Here is a 27,912-nt window from a genome sequence, read left to right on the forward strand (position 1 = left end):
CGGGAAAGGAAATTGCGTCACTTTTTGTCACAAAACAAGGAAATAAATAATGTTTTCCCCTTCCCACCCCTAATTTGCGTTTGCAAATTCGGATTTGGTTCGATATTCAGCCGAATCTTTTCTGAAGGATTCGGGGGTTCGGCCGAATCCAAAATTGTGGATTCGGTGCATCCCTCTAGTAGACCAGCTAAACGTGGTGATTCCAGCAATAACATTGCACTAGTAATATACGACCAGGTCCTTCATTCCACAGAATGATTTTCCATGTTTTCAATCTGACATTTGTGTCCCGTGTAGATAGCAGGTGCTCTGGCTGAAGAGGGGAAAAGTCTGAACGAAATTCTTCATTTTGTACAATCTGCTGCCACCCGAATTGGTGAGAAGAAGCGAATCAGTAAGCGTCACATGATACATGCTGGCAGTTTTTTTAAACATGACACTTGGTACTTTTGTCTCCCCCCTTCAGGGACTCTTGGTGTCAGCCTGTCTCCATGCACTGTCCCCGGCTCAGGACCTACCTTTAAGCTTGCACCGGATGAGCTAGAGTTGGGACTGGGTGAGTTGAGAAATAATATCAGCAATCCAAAACTGCTAACATCTCAGAAACCACTAAAAATAGGAAACCAATATAAGCTGCAGGAGTGCTCAGAGAACTACTCTGAGTAATTTTACAGCAATTCATTTTTGGTGTTTAGATCCCATTAATGGTTATGCCTAGGGATGCACCAAATCCACTATTTTGGATTCGGCCGAACCCCCGAATACTTCACGAAATACTGAACCGAATCCTAATTTGCATATGCAAATTAGGGGTGGGAAGTGAAATCATTTTTTACTTCCTTGTTTTGTGACAAGTCACGCAATTACCCTCCTGGCCCCCTAATTTGCATATGCAAATTCGAATTCTGATACGGTTCGGACGGGCAGAAGGATTTGGCCGAATCTGAATCCTGCTGAAAAAGGTCGAATCCCGAATCCTGGATCCGGTGCATCCCTTGTTTTTCAGTGATGATTATTAACCATTTATTAGCGCTAGAATTAGAAGATTTCTAGATCAACGTGGCCCATTTCTGCTTAGCTCCGCTTGTTTGTCCTTCCCGCAGGCATCCATGGCGAGGCAGGCGTGCGCAGAGACAAGGTCAGCCTGAATGTTTTTGTTTTCCTAAACCCTGTTACGCAAAAACTTGCAACATTTATCGTATAAAAATGTGCCTTTTTATAATCTGCTTTAGAGGGAATATAACTATCTCTCATAGTGGGATATTCACTAAGATGTGTAATTGCGCCAGCGTCTGCTTCGCCGCACTTCGCCAGCACTCTGCAAATTCACTAAAATCCGAAGTTGCGCTCAGGGGTAGCATAAGGTTGCGAAGTTGCGCTAACGTTGATTCGCCAAGCAAAGCGAAGTTACGCTAGCGATGGTTAATTTGCATACGGCGCCAAATTCAAATTTCAATGGAAGTATTCGTAGCATCACTACACAAGCCTGGGAAACGTTCAAAACATCAAATAAAATTATTATTTGCCCTACACATGTGCCCACTGTATAGTTAAGGTGCCATGAGTCAGGAAATGTAGGGGGGAAGGAGGGGAGCCCCAAAAAATTTTTCAATCTTTTTCAGCCTATCACCCATAATAAAGAAAACACGCCAGCGTTTTTTGGGACTTAGAAAATTTTTTACTTTTTTTGAAGCAATCCCTATCTACTCTATTGCGCTTCGCCTGGTCGGAGGTGGTGAAGGAAGTCTGGCGTAAAAGGTAGCGTTCAGTACAATGCGCGCGTTAGTGAATTTGCGTAATTACGTCCGTTGCGCAAATTCGCCAGGCGTAAGGGTGCGAAGTAACACTAGTGAATTTACGCCAACGTTCGTTAGTGAATCTGCGAATTAAAGAAAATGCCCAACGCTAGCGAATTCATGCTAGCGGTTGGCGCTTCGGTGTTTAGTGAATTTGCCCTTAAGTGAGCAGCAAAAGATACTTGGAGAGACCAAGATACTTTGTATAACACACATAATATATACACACACACACATATATATATATATATATATATATATATATATATATATATATATATATATATATATATATACACACACAAACACACGTATGGGATGCGTTATCCAGAAACCAAATTATGTGAAGGCCGCCTCCCATAAATTCCATTTTATCCAAATAATTCACATTTTAAAAAAAGATTTCCTTTTTCTCTCTAATAATAAACCAGTACCTTGTACTTTATCCCAACTAACATTAACAGAATTAATCCTTATTGAAGGCTAAACAAGTCTATTGGGTTGGCTTCATGTTTTAATGATTTTTTAGTGGACTTGGGGTATGAAGATTCAAATTACAGAAAGATCCGTTATCTGAAATATGTATATATACATATATATTATTTTTGAACAGATGAAGTCCTCTGATGACGTTGTGAAAGTTATGATAGATCACATGACTGACCCCTCCAGCCAATCAAGGGTGGATTTAAGCTCAGGTTAGTATCCGTGTTTATTTCTATGGGTCCAGTCTTGTGAAGTCTCTTCTTGCAGTCGTCTAAAGCAACAAAGCCTTCATTATACCAGTGTTCAACACAAACTAAATAAATAGGGCTTGCATGAGAAATGTGCCTATAATTATAATTAAAAAAATATATATTTACCGTGATATGGAATATTGAATGGGAACTACACTTCCTACTATTAATTAATAGAGCAGTAAGTCTGGGTAACTTTACACCATAGTTTATATTGGGTTATAATACACAAAAGCTATGAATATCCTGTAAATGATATCCTTATAAACGGTGAGTTCTGATGTCATCAGTTATAAACGGTGAGTAGTGATGTCATTTCTGTCACATGACTCACTAAAATTTGTGTATTATAATAAATAAAGTTCCCCAGTTACAAAATATGAGGATATTAGAAGTTACCTCGGAGTTCCATGACCTGTATAAAAACACTCGGCCTCGTACTTTTATATGGTCATGAAACTCCTCGGTTACTTATAATATCCTTATATTTTACAAAAGGGGGGTACTTTATTCACTATATAATCTTATTAATCCATCATTAGTGATGGGCGAATTTGCGCCGTTTCGCTTCGCCGAAAAATTCGCGAATTTCGCGCGAAATTCGCGAAACGGCGAAAAATTCGCGAAACGGCCCCGGCGTCTCGTTTTTGACGCCGGCGCCCGTTTTTGACGCCGGCGCCCGTTTTTCCGACGCCGGCGCCCGTTTTTGGCGCCGGCGTCCGTTTTTCGAAAAAAAAATTTTGACGCCGGCGAATTTTTTGCGCGAATTTTCGCGGCCGTTTCGCGAATTTATTCGCTCGGCGCGAATCGCGCAAATTCGCCGCGAATTCGCGCCTGGCGAATAAATTCGCCCATCACTATCCATCATTTCTCCACTACATTTATCTAAAGTCTTGCTACACTGCGTAGCTGGCGTTATCTACTTTTCTTACTTTTTACTCAGTGATCACATGTGGATATATTATACTCTGCTCATCAATGTATGTATCAATGATCTATTGGCCTGGTTTATATTAATTGATAAAACTTCATGTAATAAGTTATTCCTATTGCAAAGACGTATTCCACATCTCCCTCTGTCCTCCTGGCATCAGATGATCAGCTCTGTATAAACAATCCCCTATAGTGTTGCCTTTTGTGCTTCAAGTTTACAGATATTTGTAGATTTTGGAGTGCTCAACCCATTTGTTATACAGGTATAGGATCCCTTATCCGGAAACCTGATATCCAGAAATGATGGAATGGCTGTCTCCCATAGGGGCAAATTCACTAAGATGCGAAGTTGCGCCAGGCGCAACTTCGGCAGGCGTAGTTTCGCCAGCGCTTTGCAAATTCACTAAAATCCGAAGTTGCGCACAGGGGTAGCGTAAGGTTGCGGAGTTGCGCTAGCGTTGTTTCGCTATATAAAGCGAAGTTGCGCTAGCGAAGGCTAATTTGCATACGGCGCGAAATTCAAATTTCAATGGAGGAACACGTATCTGCACTACAAATGCCTAGAAAACCTTCAAATCTGCAAATAAAAATTTTATTTTGCCCTACACATGTGCCCACTGTCTAGGTAAGTTGCCATGAGTCAGGAAATGTAGGGGGGGAGGAAGGGAGCCTCAAAAATTTTTCGATCTTTTTCAGCCTATCAGCCATCATGTAGAAAACACGCCAGCGGTTTTTGGGACTTAGGAAAAATTTTGACTTTTTTTGAAACAATCCCTATCTACTCTATTGCGCTTCGCCAGGTCTGAGGTGGCGAAGGAAGTCTAGCGTAAAAGGTAGCGTTCAGTACACTGCGCAAGTTAGTGAATTTGCGTAGCTTTGTCGCTAGCGAAGATTCGCCTGGTGTAAGGTTGCGAAGTAACACTAGCGAAACTACGCCAGCGTTCGTTAGTGAATTTGCGCAGTAGCGAAAATGCCAAATGCTAGCGAATTAACGCTAGCGTTCGGCGCTTCGCGCCTTAGTGAATTTGCCCCATAGACTCCATTTTATCCATATAATCCAAATTTTTAAAAATGATTTCCTTTTTCTGTGTAATAATAAAACAATACCTTGTACTTGATCCCAACTAAGATATAATTAATCCTTATTGGAAGCAAAACCATCTTAATGGGTTTATTTAATGTTTAAATGAATTTCTAGTAATCTTAAGGCATGAAGACCCAAATTACGGAAAGATCCGTTATCCGGAAAACCCCAGGTCCTGAGGATTCTGGATAACAGGTCCCATACCTGTACACCCTTAGGGTCAGGGCACACAGGCAGATTCAGGGAGATTCCGACGCCTCTTCTCCCCAAACTGCCTTACTGCCGCCTAAAATGTAAATCGCCGGCAGGGTGGCACTCGGAGCAATTCGTTTTCCGAAGTCGCCTGAACTTTCCTCATCAGACGACTTTGGAAAACGAATTGCTCTGAGTGCCACCCCGCCAGCGATTTACATTGAAGCCGGTGGGAAGGAAAGAGAGGCAGTTCGGGGAGATTAGTCGCCCCAAAGAAGAGATTTGTCGGCAGGCGACTAATCTCCCCGAATCTGCCTGTGACAGGTGCTTAATCTGGATGACCTTCATCTGCCCATCAGCTTTTGCATTCAATGTAGAAAAGAACCAGTAGAACCAGTGGAAAATAAGTTAATTTATTGTTTATTTAGCCCATGTACATACAAAATAAGGGCAACGTTTCAGGCCCCACTGGTCCCCTCAAGTGCTGCCTTTTTTGCTTCAAGTTTACAGATAAGGAGGAGTGTGTTATATATCAGTGGTTTAAATTAGACTGATCATTTGATTGTATTCCTTCTCTGAAGAACCACGTTTATAATGAAAGTACTTTCAGTTTACTATTTGTTTTTGTACTATTTAGTGCAAGAAATTAGAAAAGCCAAACGTTTTCATTTGCAGGTACAGGTATAGGATCCCTTATCTGGAAACCCGATATCCAGAATGCTCCGAATTACGGAATGGCCGTCTCCCATAGACTGCATTTTATCCAAATAATCCAAATTTTTAAAACTGATTACCTTTTTCTGTGTAATAATAAAACAGTCGCTTGTCCTTGATCCCAACTAAGATATAATTAATCCTTATTGGAAGCAAAACCAGCCTATTGGGTTTATTTAATGTTTATATGATTTTCTAGTAGACTTAAGGTATGAGGATCCTAATTATGGAAAGATCCATTATCTGGAAAACCCCAGGTCCCAAGCATTCTGGATAACAGGTCCAATACCTGTACCATGTGCAACACAAGCTCTCTCTCACTCTCTCTGGGGTATATTTATCAAAGAGTGAAGTTAGAGATCACTACAGTCCTTTAGAGTGAAATTCCGCCACTCTCCATTCATTTCTAGGGGAATTTTAAAAGAGTATTTATCAATGGGTGAAAGTGAAAGTTCACCCTTTGATAAATACGCCTTTCAAAATCCCATAGAAATGAATGGAGAGTGGCGGAATTTCACGCTAGAGGACTGTGGTGATCTCTAACACAGAGTCCCAATTTCTAAGTCCGACCGCGACCCACATATTTACCCACTTTCATCCGCTACCAGACCCAGACCCGCAACTGCCTTATCAGCAACCCGACCCTCAACCCGCCGACCTCCATCAAACAGGAAGTGATGTTGCTGCAAACCGGAAGTGACATCATCAAATGTGGGTGGGGATAGAAACATGTTTTGTAAAACTTTAAAAGGCGTAAAATATAGACAATATTACATAAGATAAGAAATTTAGAGGAGACCCGCGACCCGCAAGCTATACGGGCACCTGAAAATCCTCGCCTCATGCCGCAGGGTGCCCGTTCTTTCTAGCGGGTAACCCGCGGGTACACGACCCGCTGCAGGACTCTTCTCTAACTACACTCTTTGATAAATATACCTCTCGAAATTACCCTACTGACACTCCAAATGATTTGAAAATATTAATATACATTAAAAGAAAAATCTTTTTTTTAAGTAACTGTCACTTAAAGTTCCTAAACCGGACTGTTTTGCCAATCTGACCCTTCTCAACATGTCAGTTGGAGTTTCTAATGGTAACGAACTACTAAAGCTCAAATATGGCAGCCCCCTCATAGAGGAACATGGGGGCTCAGATGTGTAATGTAAAAGCATCTGCAAATACTTTTATGGCAAACACAATGTTATGATGTAAAAAAAGGTTTATTTTCTGGTGTCAGTATGTCACATATCTTATTGTCCTCGATGTCTTGTGATTAGGTGACACGGTGATCCTTGTTGTGAATAATCTGGGTGGTTTGTCGTGTCTGGAGCTACAGATTGTGGCTTCTTCAGCCGTACATTGCCTGGGTCAGTAGCAGTTTAACTAATCTTGCCTCGCACTAACTCTACCGCATTTCTTTTACTCTACCATTCTCTTCATCTCAGACTTTCCTTCTTTAAAAGCAACAAGGTGTTTTTTCTGCCCCTAATAATATGGTACATAATAATATATTACAGAGGGTCGGGGAGTGAAGATAGAGCGTGCAATGGTGGGGTCCTTCATGACAGCTTTGGAAATGAGTGGAGTCTCCCTCACTATAATGAAATGCACCCCGGAATTGCTGCATCTCTATGGTAATGATCTTTTATGTTCTAGCCCAGTGATCCCCAACCAGTAGCTCGTGAGCAACATGTTACTCTCCAACCCCTTGGATGTTGCTCCCAGTGGCCTCAAAGCAGGTGATTATTTTTGAAGGCAAGTTTTGGTTGTATAAAAACCTGCCAAACAGAGTCTCCTGTAGGCTACCAGTCCACATAGGGGCTACCAATAGCCAATCAGCATCCCTAGGGACTTTTTCATGTTTGTGTTGCTCCCCAACTCTTTTGACATCTGAATGTTGCTCATGGTTGAAAAAGGTTGGGGACCCCTGTTCTATACCATCGCACGCCATGACGGTTGCAGAGTATATCATTACATGTAGGGTCATGATTAACTTTAGGATCTTGTCTCTCAGATCGTGAAACCTCAGCTCCCGCTTGGCCTCGTATTTCTCATTTCCCGGTGACAGGCCAGACCCGGATCCTGCAGTGTGTTCCAGAAACCACCACATATGAGGAACCCAAAGCAGACAGTGAGTCCCATACATAGAAGTCGTTCCTCAGAAAACTATTTAGACCTTTGACCGGTTCTCAAACCAGTGTTAAAGAAGAATAAAATGAAGAATGACTAATAGCAGGATGTGAATAGTCTGGTTTCTTTATGGTCTCCTAAACGGCTATATTTTCTCATTTAAAGGAGAAACAAACCCCTCATTAAAAAAAACCCTACCCTACTTCCTGCTTTTCAGCTCTCTAACTCTGAGTTAGTCAGCAGCTTGAAGAAAAAAAAAAGCAAGTTATGTCCCATGTGGCCCCTCTCAAATCACTGATTGGTTACTGCCTGGTAACCAATCAGTGGAAAGCTAGAGAGCTGAAAAGCAGGAAGTAGTGTTCTGGCTATTATGTTACACATCCAGTCACTACAGTCTTTATACATTACATTTTTGCCTAACTAACTATATTAGATACATGGTTTATTTTGCACAGCCTATTTACCCCGTTTTTATTTTTATACTAAACAATTCCTTTACCGACTCTAATATTCTGGTAGAAATAGTCCCAGAAGAAGTAATAGGTGTAGTTGTAGATACAGGCACTTTCAGATAAGAAGGAGCGATGCACTGGTAACAGGGTTCATTGAGACCCATTTGGGGGTGACACCAGAGATCATACCCACATTGAATAAAAATGGCTTCCTGTATAATAAAAGCAAGTTTTCACACTGAGTCAGTATGTATTTAAACTGGAACAATTGTGAAAATAAAAATTCAATATAAGCTTCATCATACTGAAATAAGAAACTTTCTAAATACAGTCAATTACATTTCTGAAATAATCAAGTTTATCTTCACTATTCCTCTCTCAGCATCTGTTTCTCTTCATTCTGTCTTCATGCGGCAGTTGGGTGTCAGATATTCATTGACAGTTAGATCCAATATATCTTATAGGGGGGGGGGGCTCCTTTCCTAGCAGATATATTAGATCTCACTCAAATAACTGATTCCAGTACAAACAAAATCTAACAAAATAACTGCCTTTTGCACAAATTCTGCATGTAGAGAGACATGGGGGCAAATTCACTAAGATGCGAAGTTGCGCCAGGCGCAACTTCGCCGCACTTCGCCAGGCGTAGTTTCGCCAGGGCTCCGCAAATTCACTAAAATCCGAAGTTGCGCACAGGGGTAGCGTAAGGTTGCGAAGGCTAATTTGCATACGGCGCGAAATTCAAATTTCAATGGAGGAATACGTATCTGCACTACAAATGCCTAGAAAACCTTCAAATCTGCAAATAAAAATTTTATTTTGCCCTACACATGTGCCCACTGTCTAGGTAAGTTGCCATGAGTCAGGAAATGTAGGGGGGAGGAAGGGGAGCCCCAAAAAATTTTCGATCTTTTTCAGCCTATCAGCCATCATGTAGAAAACACGCCAGCGTTTTTTGGGACTTAGAAAAAATTTTGACTTTTTTTTTTAAACAATCCCTATCTACTCTATTGCGCTTCGCCAGGTCTGAGGTGACAAAGGAAGTCTAGCGTAAAAAGTAGCGTTCGCTACACTGCGCAAGTTAGTGAATTTGCGTAGTTACGTAGCTAGCGAAGATTCGCCTGGCGTAAGGTTGCGAAGTAACACTAGCGAAACTACGCCAGCGTTTGTTAGTGAATTTGCGCAGTAGCGAAAATGCCAAACGCTAGCGAATTAATACTAATACATCTTCTAGGCAAAAGAAGCCCCTCTATAAGATATATTGGATCTAACTGTCAATTAATATCTAACACCCAACCTCCTAGCAGATGTATTAGATCTCACTCAAATAACTGATTCCAGTACAAACAAAATAACTGCCTTTTGCACAAATCCTGCATGTAGAGAGACATGATGTCTGGTGAGTTTAATAGAGTGAGCTCTAATACATCTTCTAGGCAAAAGGAGCCCCCCTATAAGATATATTGGATCTAACTGTCAGTGAATATCTGACACCCAACTGCTGCATGAAGAGAGAATGAAGAGAAACAGATGCTGAGAGAGGAATAGTGAAGATAAACCTAATTATTTCAGAAACAATGCAGAATTTTTAAATTTATTGTATTTAGAAAACTTATTTCAGTATGATGAAGCTTATATTAAAGTATGCTTTTCGTGTGTTTCAGCCATGTCTGTGCAGGTTTACAGTCGTGTGTTGGGGTGTGTTTGTGCGGCACTATTAGCACTAGAGGAGGAACTTAATGATCTGGACCGTGCGGCTGGGGATGGAGATTGCGGAAGTACTCATGCCCGGGCAGCCCAAGGTCTGTGTTACCTCCTGAAGTTCTGATCATGAGTAATATTTAATAATGTGTTTAATTTCATTAAGGAATTTCCAATCTCTGCAGCCATTCAGAACTGGGTGAATTCACAGCAGATTCCCTCTAACCCTGCAAAGCTCCTCATGGCTCTGTCACAAGTTTTGTTGGAAAAAATGGGGGGTACCTCCGGAGCGGTGAGTGTAATGTGAATGATGCAGGCTCTGGAATGGGAACTCTTAAAGGACAAGGAAAGTTAAACTAAAGTAGTCTAGAAATGTTGTACGTTATGTTTTTGCTTCTGTACCAGCCCAAGGCAACCACAGCCCTTTAGCAGTAAAGATCTGTGTCACCAAAGATGCCCCAGTAGCTCCCCATCTTCTTTTCTGCTGATTCACTGCACATGCTCTGTGCTGCTGTCACTTACTGAGCTTAGGGAGCCACTCACAATATACAGTACACATAGAATAGAAATGTCACAATATAAGGCTGATTAGTAATTAATACACATAATTACTACATGGCAGCACAGAAACCAGTGCAATTAGCATCAGAATTGAATAATCAGCAAACCTGTAGCATCAGCTTATATTACAGCCAGGGAAGCTCATTTTCTGCTGGATAATTAGTGACGAGCCCTAAGCTTAGCTTCTCAACAGCCAATCAGAGCCCACTGAGCATGTGAGTGTCACAGACACTTTCCAAGATGGTGACCCCCTGTGACAAGTTTGAAGTCCTGGATCATTGCTGCTATTGACAAGCTCAAACTTTAGCCTCATGCAATAAGTTCACTATATAAAATATGCCATTTTTAGCCACATTCGTTTTTAGGATTTAGTTCTCCTTTAAGAGGCACATTTATCAAGGGTCGAATTTCGAATTCATGTGGCTTTTTTTTTTTAAACTTCCATAAACTCGAAATTCATTATTAAAATATAATTTTCTCAGCTCAGAAGAATTTAATCGACCCGAAAACGTTATGGTGTAGACAGCCACATGCCCTATGAGAGTCAGTTTGCTTTTGAGTTATTTGGATATCACACTGTAGAAGTGTCCCTCTCTATAATGATTAAGTTTCTATGCTTTTTCTTGCAGTTGTACAGTCTTTTTCTGATAGCAGCTGCCCGGCCCTTACAGAGTGCGTGTGGCCCGCAGGCCTGGGCATCGGCAATGGAGGACGGCATTGAAGCGATGAAGAGGTACATTTTGTAATGTCAGATATAAAAATAAGGAGTAAAAATCATAGCAGAGACGGAGGGTTAAGTTGACTGGGAAGCAGTTATTACTTATTGTTTTTTCTGGGGAAAACCATAAAGTTTAGAAACCGTAATACCTGCCAACAATCTCATTCTTAATCCTGATGAAGGGAGGATAAACCCCCCGAAACGTTGATCTTGTTGATGGTATAATAATAAAAAAAAAGAGGGGCCACACCCCCGACTGCAGAGAACAGTTTGTGTGTGCGGATCTGTGAATTTAGTACTGTTGCTAAGGGACCTTGCTGGGTCGACGGAGAACCAGCACCACCATTGCAGTAAAAGTGGATTTGCGGGAGTGCGGTAGATATAACACATTACTACAAGTGGAGCATGTGACATAATATTTCCTTTTTCTGTGTAATAATAGAACAGTAATTTGTACTTGATCCCAACTAAGATATAATTAATCCTTATTGGAAGCAAAACCAGCCTATTGCGTTTATTTAAAGGTAAACTTTACCCCCAAAATTAATAAATAACAGTTTATATCAAATTAAGTGTCATATTAAAGAATCTTACCAAACTGGAATATATATTTAAGTAAATATTGCCCTTTTACATCTCTTGCCTTGAACCACCATTTTGCGATGGTCTGTGTGCTGCCTCAGAGATCACCTGACCAGAAATACTGCAGCTCTAACTGTAACAGGAAGAGATCACCTGGCCAGAAATACTGCAGCTCTAACTGTAACAGGAAGAGATCACCTGACCAGAAATAATGCAGCTCTAACTGTAGCAGGAAGAGATCACCTGACCAGAAATACTGCAGCTCTAACTGTAACAGGAAGAGATCACCTGACCAGAAATAATGCAGCTCTAACTTTAACAGGAAGAGATCACCTGACCAGAAATACTGCAGCTCTATCTGTAACAGGAAGAAGTGTGGAAGCAAAGACAGAACTCTGTCTGTTAATTGGCTCATGTGACCTAACATGTATGGTTTGTTTGTGCGCACCATGAATCCTACAATCCCAGGGGGCAGCCCTTATTTTTTAAAATGGCAGTTTCTTATTTATGATTACCCAATGGCACATACTACTAAAATAAGTATATTATTATGAAAATGGTTTATTTACATGAAGCAGGGTTTTACATATAGCTGTTTTATGCAATATCTTTTTATAGAGACCTACATTATTCGGGGGTATAGTTTTCCTTTAATGTTTACATGATTTTCTAGTAGATGAAGAGACAAATTATGGAAAGATCCGTTATCTGGAAGACCCTAGGTCCCGAGCATTCTGGATAGCAGGTCCCATACCTGTACCTCACTTGATGTTATGATGTTTATCTAATGTTTGACTGATCTCATGATTATAAAATGTTATTTATGCAAATGGTAAGGGTTGCAATTGTTCTGGAAATAAATGAAGGAGAGGGGGATTACTGTACAGTGACTTTGTTTTGGCCACTTTTAGGTTTGGGGGTGCAGAGCCAGGAGACAGGACAATGGTAAGCAGTTTTCTGTTCCTAAGCACAAGTAAGCATGTCAGCATACCCCCCAACATTTTGGAAATATCATGTTAATTTTACAAAATTTGGCAGGTTATGAAAGTTTGAACACAATTCTGTGTTTTTTTCAGTCATTACAGTTTTGTTAATGAAGGTGAATTGCCCATTAAGCTGTGAGTCTAATGTCTCCCAAGGGACCTGTTATCTTATATTGTTAAAATTACTTAAAATTTACTTATCTCAAAAATTTTACAAAAGTATCTTGGTTGCACCTGGTGGCAGTTCTGGGCTCTCTGCCAAAAGCCAATTACGTTAGAAACTTTGTATCTTTTTCTGGCTGTTCAGTGCAGAGAAAGTCGGGACTTTTCAGTACAAATGGGACTGCAGGTTGAACTGTCAAAAGCGGGACTGTCCCGCTGAAAACAGGACAGTTGGGGGTGTCAGGTGTCCGAATTCATTGCTCTCTGATGATATGATTCATGTCTGATCTTCCCTAGCTGGATCCATTGTGTGCTGCTGCTGCTGTTCTTCAGTCTCTGCGGATTCCAGGCTGTGATTTAATGCAGATCGTAAGCTCTGCTGCACAGGTAACGTCTAGTGCCATACTCAAGTAGATAGGACGGAGCACAGTGTGGGTTTTTGTGCATATTCCTGTGCTTGTCTCTTGCAGAGAGCCATGGAGGCTGCAGAAAGCACACGACACATGATAGCGGGAGCAGGGAGAGCAAGTTATATTGGCTCCTCCTCCCTCAATCGTCCAGATCCAGGTGCCATTGCAGTAGCGGCAATTCTCAAGGCCATCAAGGAAGGCTTGGACCCGGGATTTGTCAGCAGCCCTTAGGAATCTGATGTCCATATTACGGCAGAGGCAAAATCAAGCAAAAATGCCCCACCGTCATGATTTTTATGGTATCGTTTTTTTCTAAATTACACTGCAAATAATTCACTCTACAATATAAAATTTCATTCCTGAACCAGCAAGTGTATTTAGTTGTAATATTGGTGTGTAGGTGCATCTCAGGTCATTTTGCCTGGTCATGTGCTTTCAGAAAGAGCCAGCACTTTAGGATGGAACTGCTTTCTGGCAGGCTGTTGTTTCTCCTTCTCAATGTAACTGTATGTGTCTCAGTGGGACCTGGATTTTACTATTGAGTGTTGTTCTTAGATCTACCAGGCAGCTGTTATCTTGTGTTAGGAAGCTGCTATCTGGTTAAATAAAATGATTAGCTGTGGTGTGTACCTCTACTTAGAGCATAGTCCAAAAATTAACGTAGATTACAAAAAATTTTTATTCCATTCAATCAAAGTCATTCACAGTAGTCCAAACCCAGGCAGACCCCCAGTCCAAGGGCCATATAATTAAGTGTAATCAACAAAAAAACAAAAGCGGCATAGACTTTCTGTTGGTTGAAAAAGGAGCCCAGATGATATAAAAAGTAGAAAATCTTTATTAGGACATATTCAAACCTGACACATTTCGTGCCAAGGGAGGTAACTTACTCATAGGGGCAGATTTACCTAGGGTCGAATATCGAGGGTTAATTAACCCTCGATATTCGACTGCCGAATGTAAATACTTCGAATATCGAAGATTTACCGTAATTAGTTCAATCGAACGGTTAAATCCTTCGAATCGAACGATTCAAAGGATTTTAATCCATCGATCAAACAATTTTTCTACGATCAGAAAATTGCTAGGAAGCCTATGGGGACCTTCCCCATAGGCTTACATTGCACCTCGGTAGGTTTTAGGTGGCGAAGTAGGGGGTCAAAGTTTTTTTTAAAGAGGCCGTACTTTGATTATCGAATGGTCGAATATTCGAACGAAGTCGTAGTTGAAGTAGCCAAAAAAAAACATTCGAAATTCGAAGTTTTTTTTCTTCTATTCCTTCACTCGAGCTAAGTAAATAGGCCCCATAGGCTCTACCAGGGAGCTGTTATCTTGTAATAGGGAGCTGCGATCTGGTTACCTTCCCATTGTTCTGTTGTTAGGCTGCTGGGGGGGGTAGGAGGGGGTGAGATCACTCCAACTTGCAGTGCACAAGTCACGTGACTGGGGGCAGCTGGGAAACTGACAATATGTCTAGCCTGAAGTCAGATTTCAAAATTAAATATAAAAAAAATCTGCTCTTTTGAGAAATGGATTTCAGTGCACAATTCTGTTGGAGCAGCTCTATTAACTATTAAAAATGTTTTCCCATGACAGTATTCCTTTAACTATTCGGCTGCTTCCAGACAGAAACAGGTCCATCCATGATCTCTCAAAAGTGAATGTTGCACTTGGAGGGTGAGCCAAAGTCCTGATAGGCTAAGGACAAGTGTAAACCATGCTCCAGCCATTGCAATTTGTCCTGCTCCCCATCAGCTACTGAGACATCAGGTTCAAATCACAAAAAAGATCACACTGCGATGTATCCTTCAAGCTGCCCCAGTTACATCTAGAGTTAAATCAGCCCCATAAAAGTTTTGATGATCCAAGTTGCCATACGTGTTTTCCAGTCCAGAATGTCTGACTTGTCATAACATAAATGTTTTTTCCTTTAATGTCCCCAAATCAGAGACACCTCTATCAGCACATATTGTATCTGTGTGACGTGTTTATACCTTTTGTGTGTCTTCCATTTAGACAGAATTAAGCAGTGGCCCGGGCTAAACAGAGAATAATGCAGTTCCAATGCATGGGGTAAAAGCCCTTTAAAAGCCAAATTAAGGGGAAAGCCAAACATAGGACATATTTGACTAAATTCTCCCAATAATGTATCACAAAACAAACTTTTCATCTTTTGACCCAAGTTCACGTTTCATTATTACAGAGTAGGTAGGTATTTTGGATTCGGCCGAACCCCCGAATCCTTTGTGAAAGATTCGGCCTAATACCGAACCCTAATTTACATATGCAAATTAGAGGTGGGAAGGGGAAAACATCTTTTACTTCCTTGTCACTCAATTTCTCTCCCGACCCCTAATTTACATATGCAAATTAGGATTCGGTTTGAATCCGAATCCCGTTGTAAAAAGCCGAATCGTAGCCGAATCCTGGATTCGGTGCCTCCCTCTTACAGAGATTTTCAAAATTTGGATAAAATTGAGTCTATGGGAGACGGCCTTTCTGTAATTCTGAGCTTTCTGGATAATGGGATAACGGATCAAATACCTGTATATCTGCAACGACAAAGACCAAATATTAGGAAGATAATAGAATTGGGAGGGGGGGCTTTGAACCCCTAAGATAACACTCCCTGAGGCTGCAGAATAGGAACAGGTGTCTTAAAGTGTTTTCGATTTTTAGAGCTTTTTTTAATTAATATGTTACATGTATGAACTCTTAAAGCATAGAATAATCACGTTTAAGGCCTTCACAGAATAGAACAAGTTTAATAGCTGAATATGAAGGCTTTTGCTGCTACAAAGGTTTAACAAACCAGTACCCTACATGAAAACAAACATTTAGAGGCCCGTTTATCAAAGGTCGAATTTCAAATTCATGTTATTTTTTTTGAATTCGAATAAACTCACAAATCGACTGGGAGATTATTTAAGAAAGAACTTCTTCGAATAATTCGCATCGTATTCAATTCGTAAGGAATCGAGTGTAACTCGAATGTCAGGAAGGCTATTAACATCTCCAAATGGCTCAACGGACCACTGCCATTGACTTGTACATGAACTCAGCAGGTTTCAGGTGGCCTATATTCGAATTAAGACTGCTTCCATGGTTGAGGTGTGATAAATCTCACATTTGAATAGGGGGGTTAAAATTCAAATGTGTGAATTTTGAAACTCGAAAATTTTAATTTACTATTCGACCCTTGATAAATCTGCCCCATAGTATACCTTAAAGGAGAATAAGTGTTTTAGACATCACAGGTCCCGTCTCTCCCAAATCTCACTGTCCCACTCCTCTGCACCTAATCACAAAAAGTAGAGTAGCACAGTAGGCGTGGTAGCTGCCATGTCTGATTTTGGCTTTGACTCCGACATTGATGATGGAGCAGGAGTATGCACAATCAATGTACATCTGGTTCAACCCCAATTTGCTATTCAACCTTTTATAACGAGGTATAGGAGAGCTGGACCATATTCGAGAGTTTGGATGGTGTTGGCAGTTCACAGGCCAATGTTGAACTATTTAACATAAAAAAATTGTGGTGCAGTTAATAAAAATGCAAGGGGCCGATTCACTAAATTCGAGTGAATTCGAGTTAATTAACCCTCGATATTCGACCCTTAGTGAATCAGCCCCCAAGTGTTCATGTCATTAATATTTACTCAGGGAAACGATGACTGGGCAGCAAATGTTCCACAGCCACTTTATCCTTCATTGCTCAACGTATAAAGGAGTCACATGCAATTGATATGAGATTAAAATACATTATGTCAAAAAGGAGAGCCATAGTCATATTTGAAGATCGGAGCACACATTTTATCCCCTCTGAGAGCACACATTTTATACCAACTGAGATCATGAGAATGTTAAACCACCCCAACCCCACAATAAAACATTCTGCAAATCACTGGGTTAAGATTGGTATAATGAATAGAAATCAGGGATTGGCATGAATCGCCCTGGTTTTCAGTGTAGGTCCTTAAAGTGCTGTGATGCTCCAACCCACCGGTTAAAGACCCTTCCCCATGTGTGGGTCATAGAGTATTGTGCAAAGAATTCCCGATGTACGGAAGCAAACTGCCCTCATGTGCTGGCGTGGGATACGAGGTAATAAAGGAGGAAGAAGAGAGCCACGAGTCCAACTGAAACGTAACACAAGAGCTTGCGATTGTCCCGGCCAGATAGAGCCATACCGGTGAAGCGCTTGACACTACCACCCAGCAGACCTGTCACACTCAGGAAATCCGAGTCCTGTGAGGAACGAGGGAACCAGAACAGGCCAATGAGAAGGATCACACTTACAGCACACGCCATTTGTATTCACGTTCCCTAAAAGGGGTTGTTCACCTTCCAAACACTTTTTTAGTTGAGTTGTTTTCAAATTGTTCCACAGAAATAAAGCCTTTTTTTCAATTACTTTCCATTTTTTAAGTTTAAAGGAGACATTGTGTATAAAATTAAGAATGTACCAGTGCATTATACTCATTTAGATATAGAAGAATTGTGCTTAAAAAAGCAGTGTTTCAGGCTGATTTATTGAATATTTCTGCAAAAACCCTAATAATCCCTCCCTTCCACTGCTCCCTAAATTCCCAGGCTGTGCAGGGGAGCCGGCGGCTCTCAGCTCACTGCACTGTAGGACAGGAACCAATCAGCAGCTAGCAGGACCTGATAGGGAACTGAAGCCTGTCTGTGCTTGTGTGACTGCAGGGCTGTGATTGGCTGCCCCCCTCCTACTGTGCTTCTGGCAGGAATCATTAGGACATACCCAGCCCTCATTTGAAACACAGACAGGGACCAGAGAACATCTATAGGGAGCTCCAATAAATGGGCTATTTTTAAAGATAATATTAATTTTTGGCACCATGTAAAAGCAACACCATATATTACTCATAATTGCCTACAAAATTAGGGGGTTTTCATTTATCTTATATATCTCCATTAAAGTGGAAGTAAAGTCTAATATAGAATAAGGCTAGAAATGCTGTATTTTGTATACTAAACATAAACATGAACTTGCTGCACCACAAGCCTAATCAAACAAATGATTTATGCTTTCAAAGTTGGCCACAGGGGGTCACCATCTTGTAACTTTGTTAAACATCTTTGCAAGACCAAGACTGTGCACATGCTCAGTGTGGTCTGGGCTGCTTAGGGATCTTCATAAATTATCAAAACAGCACAAGTCAAATAATATCTGCCAGAAGCCGATACAGCAAGTCTGATTAATAATCAGAATATACAGACTGCACTGGGTCCTGTGTTGTCACGTAATCTAATGTGGATTTTATAGTTTTTCTATTGTTTAATACAAACTTTCTCCAACTCTGCAGAACCAGTGGCTGCAGCAAAATAATCCTCCAAATAGAATCCCAGTTTATCTGTTTAAATCTGGCTCCATGATCTTTGTCCCTGCAGCTGGAGTTGGAAACAATAAAGGGGATGTAAAGGCAAAAATAAAATCCAATACAAATCTCTACACAGTCGCCGACTGCTCTACAGGGAAACAAACTAAACTGCTTGAGTTCTGCGTGACTGGGAAGTAAGGCGGGGGCTCCCCCTGCTGTTCATAAGTATGATTGTTTCCCTGCAGAGCAGTTTCTTATAAAAATGATACACATTTTTTAATTAAAGTATATTGGATATAGGTTTCTTTTTCATTAAAGAAAGTAAAAATGGATTTTATTTTTTTGCCTTTACATGCCCTTTAAGGTTCTGGTCTCTGGTATTTGAGTCTGACAGATCGGTAATTCAAGTGCAGATTTTGAAGTGTTACAGTTTTGCAACATTTAGTTGATCCATTTCTCAGCAGCATCTCTGGAATATTAGCAACTATTGTATCAATTCTGCCTGTAATGAAACTCAGGGATTCTTCTCAGCAGGGACAAAGATTAGAAATGTATCAACTAAATTTATCAATTTAGAACAGTTAGAGGGTCGGTGACCCCCTATCCCATAACAGCTTTCGAAAGGTGAAAAATGACACTTTACACTTCAATATTATACAAACAATCACACATAGAAAATAGAAAGTAATAGGAAAAAAAAGTAGTTAAAGTCCTGGAGTCAGGAAGGATTTTTTTACCCCTGATTCAAATTGGAGATGGGTTTTTTGCCTTCCTCTGGATCAACTGGCAGTTAGGCAGGTTAAAATAGAGTTCAAAGGTTGAACTAGATGGACGTGTGTCTTTTTTCAACCTAACTTACGATGTTATTTCTGGGGAACAATCTGAAACCAACTGAACTGAAAAGTGTTGGAAGGTGAACAACCCATTTTAATCTGCCCAAAACTGTGAAAGTAGAGTTTACTTTTCAATTAAAACCCTCAACCCATTTATTGAATCATAACTTGTAAAGTTACTTGAGGTCCCACATGAAAGGAACCAGCGCTGATGATCCTACGATCTAGATCAGTGATCCCCAACCAGTAGCTCGCGAGCAACATGTTGCTCCCCAACCCCTTGGATGTTGCTCTCAGTGGCCTCAAAGCAGGTTCTTATTTTTGAATTCCAGGTTTGGAAGCAAGTTTTAATTGCATAAAAACTAAGTATAGTGCCAAGTAGAGCCTCTTGTAGGCTGCCAGTCCACATAGGGGCTACCAATAGCCAATCACAGCCCTTATTTGGCACCACCCAGGAAAATTTTTCATGCTTATGTTGCTCCCCAACACTTTTTACATCTGAATGTTGCTCACGGGTGAAAAAGGTTGGGGACCCCTGATCTAGATCATGTAAAGAATGAAAAATGGCTATGAAACCTGTTATACAAAGAACTCTGAAATATGGAAATATAAAACAGCAACTTGTCCTTGAAGGTAACTGAACCGTCCTACTGGGTTTATTTAATGTTTAAATATTTTATAGTGGTGGATCACCTTTAAGTTAACTTTTAGTACGTTATAGAATGGCTCATTCTAAGCAACTTTTCAATTGGCCATCATTTTTTCTTTTTTTATAGTTTTTAAATTTGCCTTCTTCTGACTCTTTCCAGCTTTCAAAAAACAAAAATGTTCTGTAAGGCTACACATGTTTTGTTATTACTACTTTGTATTACTCATCTTTCTATTCAGGCCTCTCCTATTCATATTCCAGTTTTTTATTGAAATCAATGAATGCTGGAGAATGTGGATCCTAGCAACCAATTTGCTGAAATGGCAAACTGGAGAGCTGCTAAATAACTCAAAAACCACAAACAAAACCAACTGCAAATTGTCTCAGAAGATCACTCTCTACATCATAGTAAAAGTTAACTGAGAGGTGAACATCCCCTTTAAAGGGGAAGGAAACCTAGTCGGCGCAACCCCCACCCCCCCTCCCGTTTGTTGCCCACCCTCCCTCCTCCCCCCTGGCCTACCCGTCCCGCTGGGCAAATGCCCCTAACTTGTTACTTACCCTTCTGCGCAGGTCCAGTCCAGGGAGTTCACAGACGCCATCTTCTTCCACGCGATCTTCTTCCTGCTTTGACCGGTGCATGCGCAGTAGGAGCATTTCGCCGGTACGATCTACTGCGCATGCTTCGTGGCTTTTGGCGCATGCGCAGTAGATCCGTACTGGCGAAATGCTCCTACTGCGCATGCGCCAAAACGCCGTTCACAGCAGGAAGAAGATCGCGTGGAAGAAGATGTCGTCGGTGAACTCCCTGGACTGGACCTGCGCAGAAGGGTAAGTAACAAGTTAGGGGCATTTGCCCAGCGGGACGGGTAGGCCAGGGGGGGAGGAGGGAGGGTGGGCAACAAACGGGAGTGGGGGTGGGGGGTTTGCGCCGACTAGGTTTCCTTCCCCTTTAAGGTATGGGGCTCTGGATTATGGAAAGAATTTGTATCTGCAAAAGCCCAAAATCACTAGCACTTTACTATATACAATTGTGCAATAATAAATGAAAATGATCCCCTACTGAGAAACTCCACTTAACCCTTTCATACTGCCATGGCGATAGGAAAACATTCAATCATTACTTATTCCTAGGCTCTAAAACTGCATAATACAGCTATTCTCTCTCCCCCTCCCTCCCCAACATTCCCATATAATGGTACACGATACACAAGGCTATCTGCATATAAGTAACAAAATGTTCTATACATTGACTCCAAGTATCCAAAGAGAGCCTCACCATGCCATCCAGGTACTTGTTATGGTCATCAGCCTCTTGGTCAATGTCCAATGCAAGCTGCAGAAAAGATTAAGATTTTAATATCTGATTGACCATGCAGACATGCAACCCAAAACTAAAGAAATTGAATTGCCTTGTATTTAATGCATATAATAGGAACACATGTAAAGGACATAGCAAATACAAGACACAACATAATGGAGCTGTGGACGTAGGCCTATTCATTTACTGAGAGATGCGGCTGAAATGGGATGCACGTACTATATCTGCCATAATGCAGCTGTTGGTCCTGCAGAGCTGGGAAAAAGTTTTATTGAGCAATATTGATTCAAGTATACAACACTGACGTTGCTTTACTATAACTCCTAGAACACCTTAATTTTGATTTGTAGTTCTGCAACTACTCAGTGAAGTGTTGGTTGGCTAATGCTGTAGAGTGAGGTTTACTGTCCCTTTAATAGATATGATGCCAGTCCAACCCCATACCCAACACATCCCCGCTTTCCCTAAGCCTGACCAGGACCTGCTTACCTGCCTTCGCAACCCCATGAATTTTCAACCAACCCATTCCCAGCAGGTTTCATCTCACTCACTGGAAGTGACATCACGTTGACAGGAAGTGACGTCATGCCAGCCAGTTTTACCTTCAATTTGTGGTTGTTTGTCCTAGATTGGCCACCTGTAGCCCCTCCTCTGCAGAGGATTGGGTACCTGCGGGCCACCCGCACACTGGGCAAATGAAGAATAATCCACCAGAGTCCCAATCATATTGCGGCTATTCCACAGGTACCCGACCCCATGCAGGACTCTACCCCATAACCTATTCTGTACAATTTCTACATTACCTACCGATTTCAGCCGTGTCACCTTACTGGAAAGATTATCTGCAAGACGTTTGTTCTCTGCATCTAACATCTCATCCACTGCTCCCGAGTTTGGCACTGCGGAAAAGAAAAAACAACTGAATGCCAAAGTGTTAAAATATAAAAATAATAAAATACATATGCATGCCCATCAAAGCACTGTCTTTTGGTACCACCATTTTATTTATATGTTATTTTATATTGTCTATATTCATTTTATACTAAAAATCTGTCCTAGGATAAAAAGCAGAAAGTAGCATTTCGGTAGATCCACTGATTTAGACTTATTTTCTATTCTTAGCAGTTTTAGGCTGTTAATACCAGGCTTTTGGCTCAACTGAGAGTCAGCAACATTCGGGTTACCTGACTATATACAAGTACATGGACAGTTAGGTTCACAGACACGCTAACCTTCAAAGAGGGCTGCGGGCAGCAGTTTAAAGCAGCTAAAATCTCAGAAAACACTAAAATTAGTAGGGATGCACTGAATCCAGAATTCGGTTCGGGATCGGGCCTTTTTCAGTGAATACTTGTGCCTGGCCAAACAGAATCCTAATTTGCATATGTAAATTAGGTGCAGGTAGGGAAATCAAGTGACTTTTCATCACAAAAGAAGAATTTTTGTCCACTTTTTCCTTTCCTGCCCCTAATTTGTGTTTGCAAATTAGTATTCGGTTCGGTATTCGGCCCAATCTTTCACCAAGGATTCGGGGCTTAGTGGATTCACTGCATCCCTAAAACTTAGAAATGAACGTTAACTGGAAAACTGCTCAGAGGACCGTTTATCCTCTATAAGTTCACACTAATACATTTTTTGTCCTTTATATTGCATTTAAGAGAACATAATGGGTTCAAAAAACACAAAATAATGATGGGTTTCAGGATAAATAATAAATATAAATGACATTTAAAGATAGTCTGCTGGAGAAGAAGGAAATCTTTATGCAGTGGGGCAGCTCTGAAGCTACAGTCAAAAATGAGAAGTTTAGTATCTTGGCTTTTCTTGGCTTCCCACGGATCCCAGCTGTGCTGCTGCAGTGCAGTCTAACTACATGGACCAGGGACTCTCAAAATGTCACCACCTTTGGATTACGAGAGTGGAAACTATTATGAGACTGTCAGGATGTGAGTTGTGACTTCCAGGATGTCGTTCTACTGTCTCACCTAGTGCATAAACACATCTCCAATTCCATGTGTGACTTACCCAGGTATCATTCAAGTAAGGGGTAGATCACCTTTCACTGAGCTTTTAGGTATAATGTGGACAGTGATATTCTAAATACAATTGCAATTAGTTGTTTGTTTTTTATTCATTGTTTAGCTTTGATTTCTGGTTCTAGGGTCCAGTTTCAAGTCGCTAGGGTCCAGTTTATCTTAGCAACCAGACAACGGCTTGAATGAGGAACTGAAATATTATTAAAAGTTGGACAGAAGAGAAAGCCAAGTAATAACAAAATAGCAATAACAATTTGCAGTCTCACAGAACAATTGCTTTTTTGGCTGCCGGGGTAGGAAAACCCCATTCTCAGAGTTTGGAAAGAGGCAAAACAGGAAGACAAATGATTCATAAATGATAAAAATGAAGATGAATAGAAAATATACACATGGAGGAGCCTTAGCACAGAGTACACCCACATACACAACAAGTCTGATACAGAGTACACCCACATACACAAGTCTGATACAGAGTACACCCACATACACAAGTCTGTACAGAGTACACCCACATACACAAGTCTGTACAGAGTACACTCACATACACAACAAGTCTGTACAGAGTACACCCACATACACAACAAGTCTGTACAGAGTACACCCACATACACAACAAGTCTGTACAGAGTACACTCACATACACAACAAGTCTGTACAGAGTACACTCACATACACAACAAGTCTGTACAGATTACACTCACATACACAACAAGTCTGTACAGAGTACACTCACATACACAACAAGTCTGTACAGAGTACACTCACATACACAACAAGTCTGTACAGAGTACACCCACATACACAACAAGTCTGTACAGAGTACACCCACATACACAACAAGTCTGTACAGAGTACACTCACATACACAACAAGTCTGTACAGAGTACACTCACATACACAACAAGTCTGTACAGAGTACACTCACATACACAACAAGTCTGTACAGAGTACACTCACATACACAACAAGTCTGTACAGAGTACACTCACATACACAACAAGTCTGTACAGAGTACACCCACATACACAACAAGTCTGTACAGAGTACACCCACATACACAACAAGTCTGTACAGAGTACACTCACATACACAAGTCTGTACAGAGTACACTCACATACACAAGTCTGTACAGAGTACACTCACATACACAAGTCTGTACAGAGTACACTCACATACACAAGTCTGTACAGAGTACACTCACATACACAAGTCTGTACAGAGTACACTCACATACACAACAAGTCTGTACAGAGTACACTCACATACACAACAAGTCTGTACAGAGTACACTCACATACACAACAAGTCTGTACAGAGTACACTCACATACACAACAAGTCTGTACAGAGTACACTCACATACACAACAAGTCTGTACAGAGTACACCCACATACACAAGTCTGTACAGAGTACACTCACATACACAACAAGTCTGTACAGAGTACACTCACATACACAACAAGTCTGTACAGAGTACACTCACATACACAAGTCTGTACAGAGTACACTCACATACACAACAAGTCTGTACAGAGTACACCCACATACACAACAAGTCTGTACAGAGTACACCCACATACACAACAAGTCTGTACAGAGTACACTCACATACACAACAAGTCTGTACAGAGTACACTCACATACACAACAAGTCTGTACAGAGTACACTCACATACACAACAAGTCTGTACAGAGTACACTCACATACACAACAAGTCTGTACAGAGTACACTCACATACACAACAAGTCTGTACAGAGTACACCCACATACACAACAAGTCTGTACAGAGTACACTCACATACACAACAAGTCTGTACAGAGTACACTCACATACACAACAAGTCTGTACAGAGTACACTCACATACACAACAAGTCTGTACAGAGTACACTCACATACACAACAAGTCTGTACAGAGTACACTCACATACACAACAAGTCTGTACAGAGTACACTCACATACACAACAAGTCTGTACAGAGTACACTCACATACACAACAAGTCTGTACAGAGTACACCCACATACACAACAAGTCTGTACAGAGTACACCCACATACACAACAAGTCTGTACAGAGTACACTCACATACACAAGTCTGTACAGAGTACACCACATACACAAGTCTGTACAGAGTACACTCACATACACAACAAGTCTGTACAGAGTACACCCACATACACAAGTCTGTACAGAGTACACCCACATACACAAGTCTGTACAGAGTACACCCACATACACAAGTCTGTACAGAGTACACCCACATACACAAGTCTGTACAGAGTACACCACATACACAAGTCTGTACAGAGTACACCCACATACACAAGTCTGTACAGAGTACACCCACATACACAAGTCTGTACAGAGTACACCCACATACACAAGTCTGTACAGAGTACACTCACATACACAACAAGTCTGTACAGAGTACACTCACATACACAACAAGTCTGTACAGAGTACACTCACATACACAACAAGTCTGTACAGAGTACACTCACATACACAACAAGTCTGTACAGAGTACACTCACATACACAACAAGTCTGTACAGAGTACACCCACATACACAACAAGTCTGTACAGAGTACACCCACATACACAACAAGTCTGTACAGAGTACACCCACATACACAACAAGTCTGTACAGAGTACACCCACATACACAACAAGTCTGTACAGAGTACACCCACATACACAAGTCTGTACAGAGTACACTCACATACACAACAAGTCTGTACAGAGTACACTCACATACACAACAAGTCTGTACAGAGTACACCCACATACACAAGTCTGTACAGAGTACACTCACATACACAACAAGTCTGTACAGAGTACACTCACATACACAACAAGTCTGTACAGAGTACACTCACATACACAACAAGTCTGTACAGAGTACACTCACATACACAACAAGTCTGTACAGAGTACACCCACATACACAACAAGTCTGTACAGAGTACACCCACATACACAACAAGTCTGTACAGAGTACACCCACATACACAACAAGTCTGTACAGAGTACACCCACATACACAACAAGTCTGTACAGAGTACACCCACATACACAACAAGTCTGTACAGAGTACACCCACATACACAACAAGTCTGTACAGAGTACACTCACATACACAAGTCTGTACAGAGTACACCCACATACACAAGTCTGTACAGAGTACACTCACATACACAACAAGTCTGTACAGAGTACACTCACATACACAACAAGTCTGTACAGAGTACACTCACATACACAACAAGTCTGTACAGAGTACACCCACATACACAAGTCTGTACAGAGTACACTCACATACACAACAAGTCTGTACAGAGTACACTCACATACACAACAAGTCTGTACAGAGTACACTCACATACACAACAAGTCTGTACAGAGTACACTCACATACACAACAAGTCTGTACAGAGTACACCCACATACACAACAAGTCTGTACAGAGTACACCCACATACACAACAAGTCTGTACAGAGTACACCCACATACACAACAAGTCTGTACAGAGTACACCCACATACACAACAAGTCTGTACAGAGTACACCCACATACACAACAAGTCTGTACAGAGTACACCCACATACACAACAAGTCTGTACAGAGTACACTCACATACACAAGTCTGTACAGAGTACACTCACATACACAAGTCTGTACAGAGTACACTCACATACACAACAAGTCTGTACAGAGTACACCCACATACACAAGTCTGTACAGAGTACACTCACATACACAACAAGTCTGTACAGAGTACACTCACATACACAACAAGTCTGTACAGAGTACACTCACATACACAACAAGTCTGTACAGAGTACACCCACATACACAAGTCTGTACAGAGTACACTCACATACACAACAAGTCTGTACAGAGTACACTCACATACACAACAAGTCTGTACAGAGTACACCCACATACACAAGTCTGTACAGAGTACACTCACATACACAACAAGTCTGTACAGAGTACACCCACATACACAACAAGTCTGTACAGAGTACACCCACATACACAACAAGTCTGTACAGAGTACACCCACATACACAACAAGTCTGTACAGAGTACACCCACATACACAACAAGTCTGTACAGAGTACACTCACATACACAACAAGTCTGTACAGAGTACACCCACATACACAAGTCTGATACAGAGTACACCCACATACACAACAAGTCTGTACAGAGTACACCACATACTGAAGGTCCTATCATTACAAACTCATAGGGAGACGCTCCAGTTCAGAAACCCCACAATCCCAGTATTGATTCCCTTCCCACTTCTCTGCCAACTACGCCAAAGCCAACACAGTCCAACCACCTCCCCTGTCATTCAGGCAGAACTCTTCTCCTACATTAGACGATTATTTCTCGCATATAAAGACCCTCAGCTTCATTACCTCTGCCCCAGTCCGCCATGTTGCTTCTTTTCTAATCCGTGACGCGGCAGGATATTACACGTCACTGCGTCATCCACACTCACGTCTAAGCAATCGGTTTTAAAGCCAATAAGCTTTAACCTTGCGGCAGGAAAGGCG

The 27,912-nt window shown here is 41.2% G+C and overlaps 2 protein-coding genes across 5 annotated transcripts in view; one reads left to right on the forward strand and one right to left on the reverse strand.

Moving 5' to 3' along the window:
- tkfc.S (triokinase/FMN cyclase S homeolog) overlaps nt 1–13,519 on the forward strand; it is a 29,810-nt gene extending 16,291 nt beyond the window's left edge. For all 4 annotated transcript variants that reach the window (XM_041560866.1, XM_041560867.1, XM_018260106.2 and 1 more), the window contains exons 6-18: nt 298–376; nt 467–556; nt 1,104–1,138; nt 2,410–2,494; nt 6,734–6,823; nt 6,974–7,090; nt 7,471–7,587; nt 9,703–9,840; nt 9,925–10,031; nt 10,930–11,033; nt 12,512–12,545; nt 13,043–13,132; nt 13,216–13,519. In XM_041560866.1, coding sequence (XP_041416800.1) covers nt 298–376; nt 467–556; nt 1,104–1,138; nt 2,410–2,494; nt 6,734–6,823; nt 6,974–7,090; nt 7,471–7,587; nt 9,703–9,840; nt 9,925–10,031; nt 10,930–11,033; nt 12,512–12,545; nt 13,043–13,132; nt 13,216–13,386 — 1,257 coding nt within the window. In that variant the 3' untranslated portion in view covers nt 13,387–13,519. The remainder of the gene's footprint in view (nt 1–297; nt 377–466; nt 557–1,103; nt 1,139–2,409; nt 2,495–6,733; nt 6,824–6,973; nt 7,091–7,470; nt 7,588–9,702; nt 9,841–9,924; nt 10,032–10,929; nt 11,034–12,511; nt 12,546–13,042; nt 13,133–13,215) is intronic.
- Nucleotides 13,520–15,820: 2,301 nt separating this feature from the next.
- Nucleotides 15,821–27,813, reverse strand: bet1l.S (Bet1 golgi vesicular membrane trafficking protein like S homeolog). Its single transcript, NM_001093167.1, is given in 4 exon segments — nt 15,821–17,403; nt 21,262–21,318; nt 22,111–22,202; nt 27,775–27,813. Coding segments are annotated over 4 exon segments (336 nt in total). The 5' UTR covers nt 27,794–27,813; the 3' UTR covers nt 15,821–17,235.
- Between the last annotated feature and the right edge of the window lie 99 nt (nt 27,814–27,912).

This window comes from Xenopus laevis, chromosome 4S (genome assembly GCF_017654675.1).
Source record: "Xenopus laevis strain J_2021 chromosome 4S, Xenopus_laevis_v10.1, whole genome shotgun sequence".
In the NCBI taxonomy this organism is placed as follows: domain Eukaryota; kingdom Metazoa; phylum Chordata; class Amphibia; order Anura; family Pipidae; genus Xenopus; species Xenopus laevis.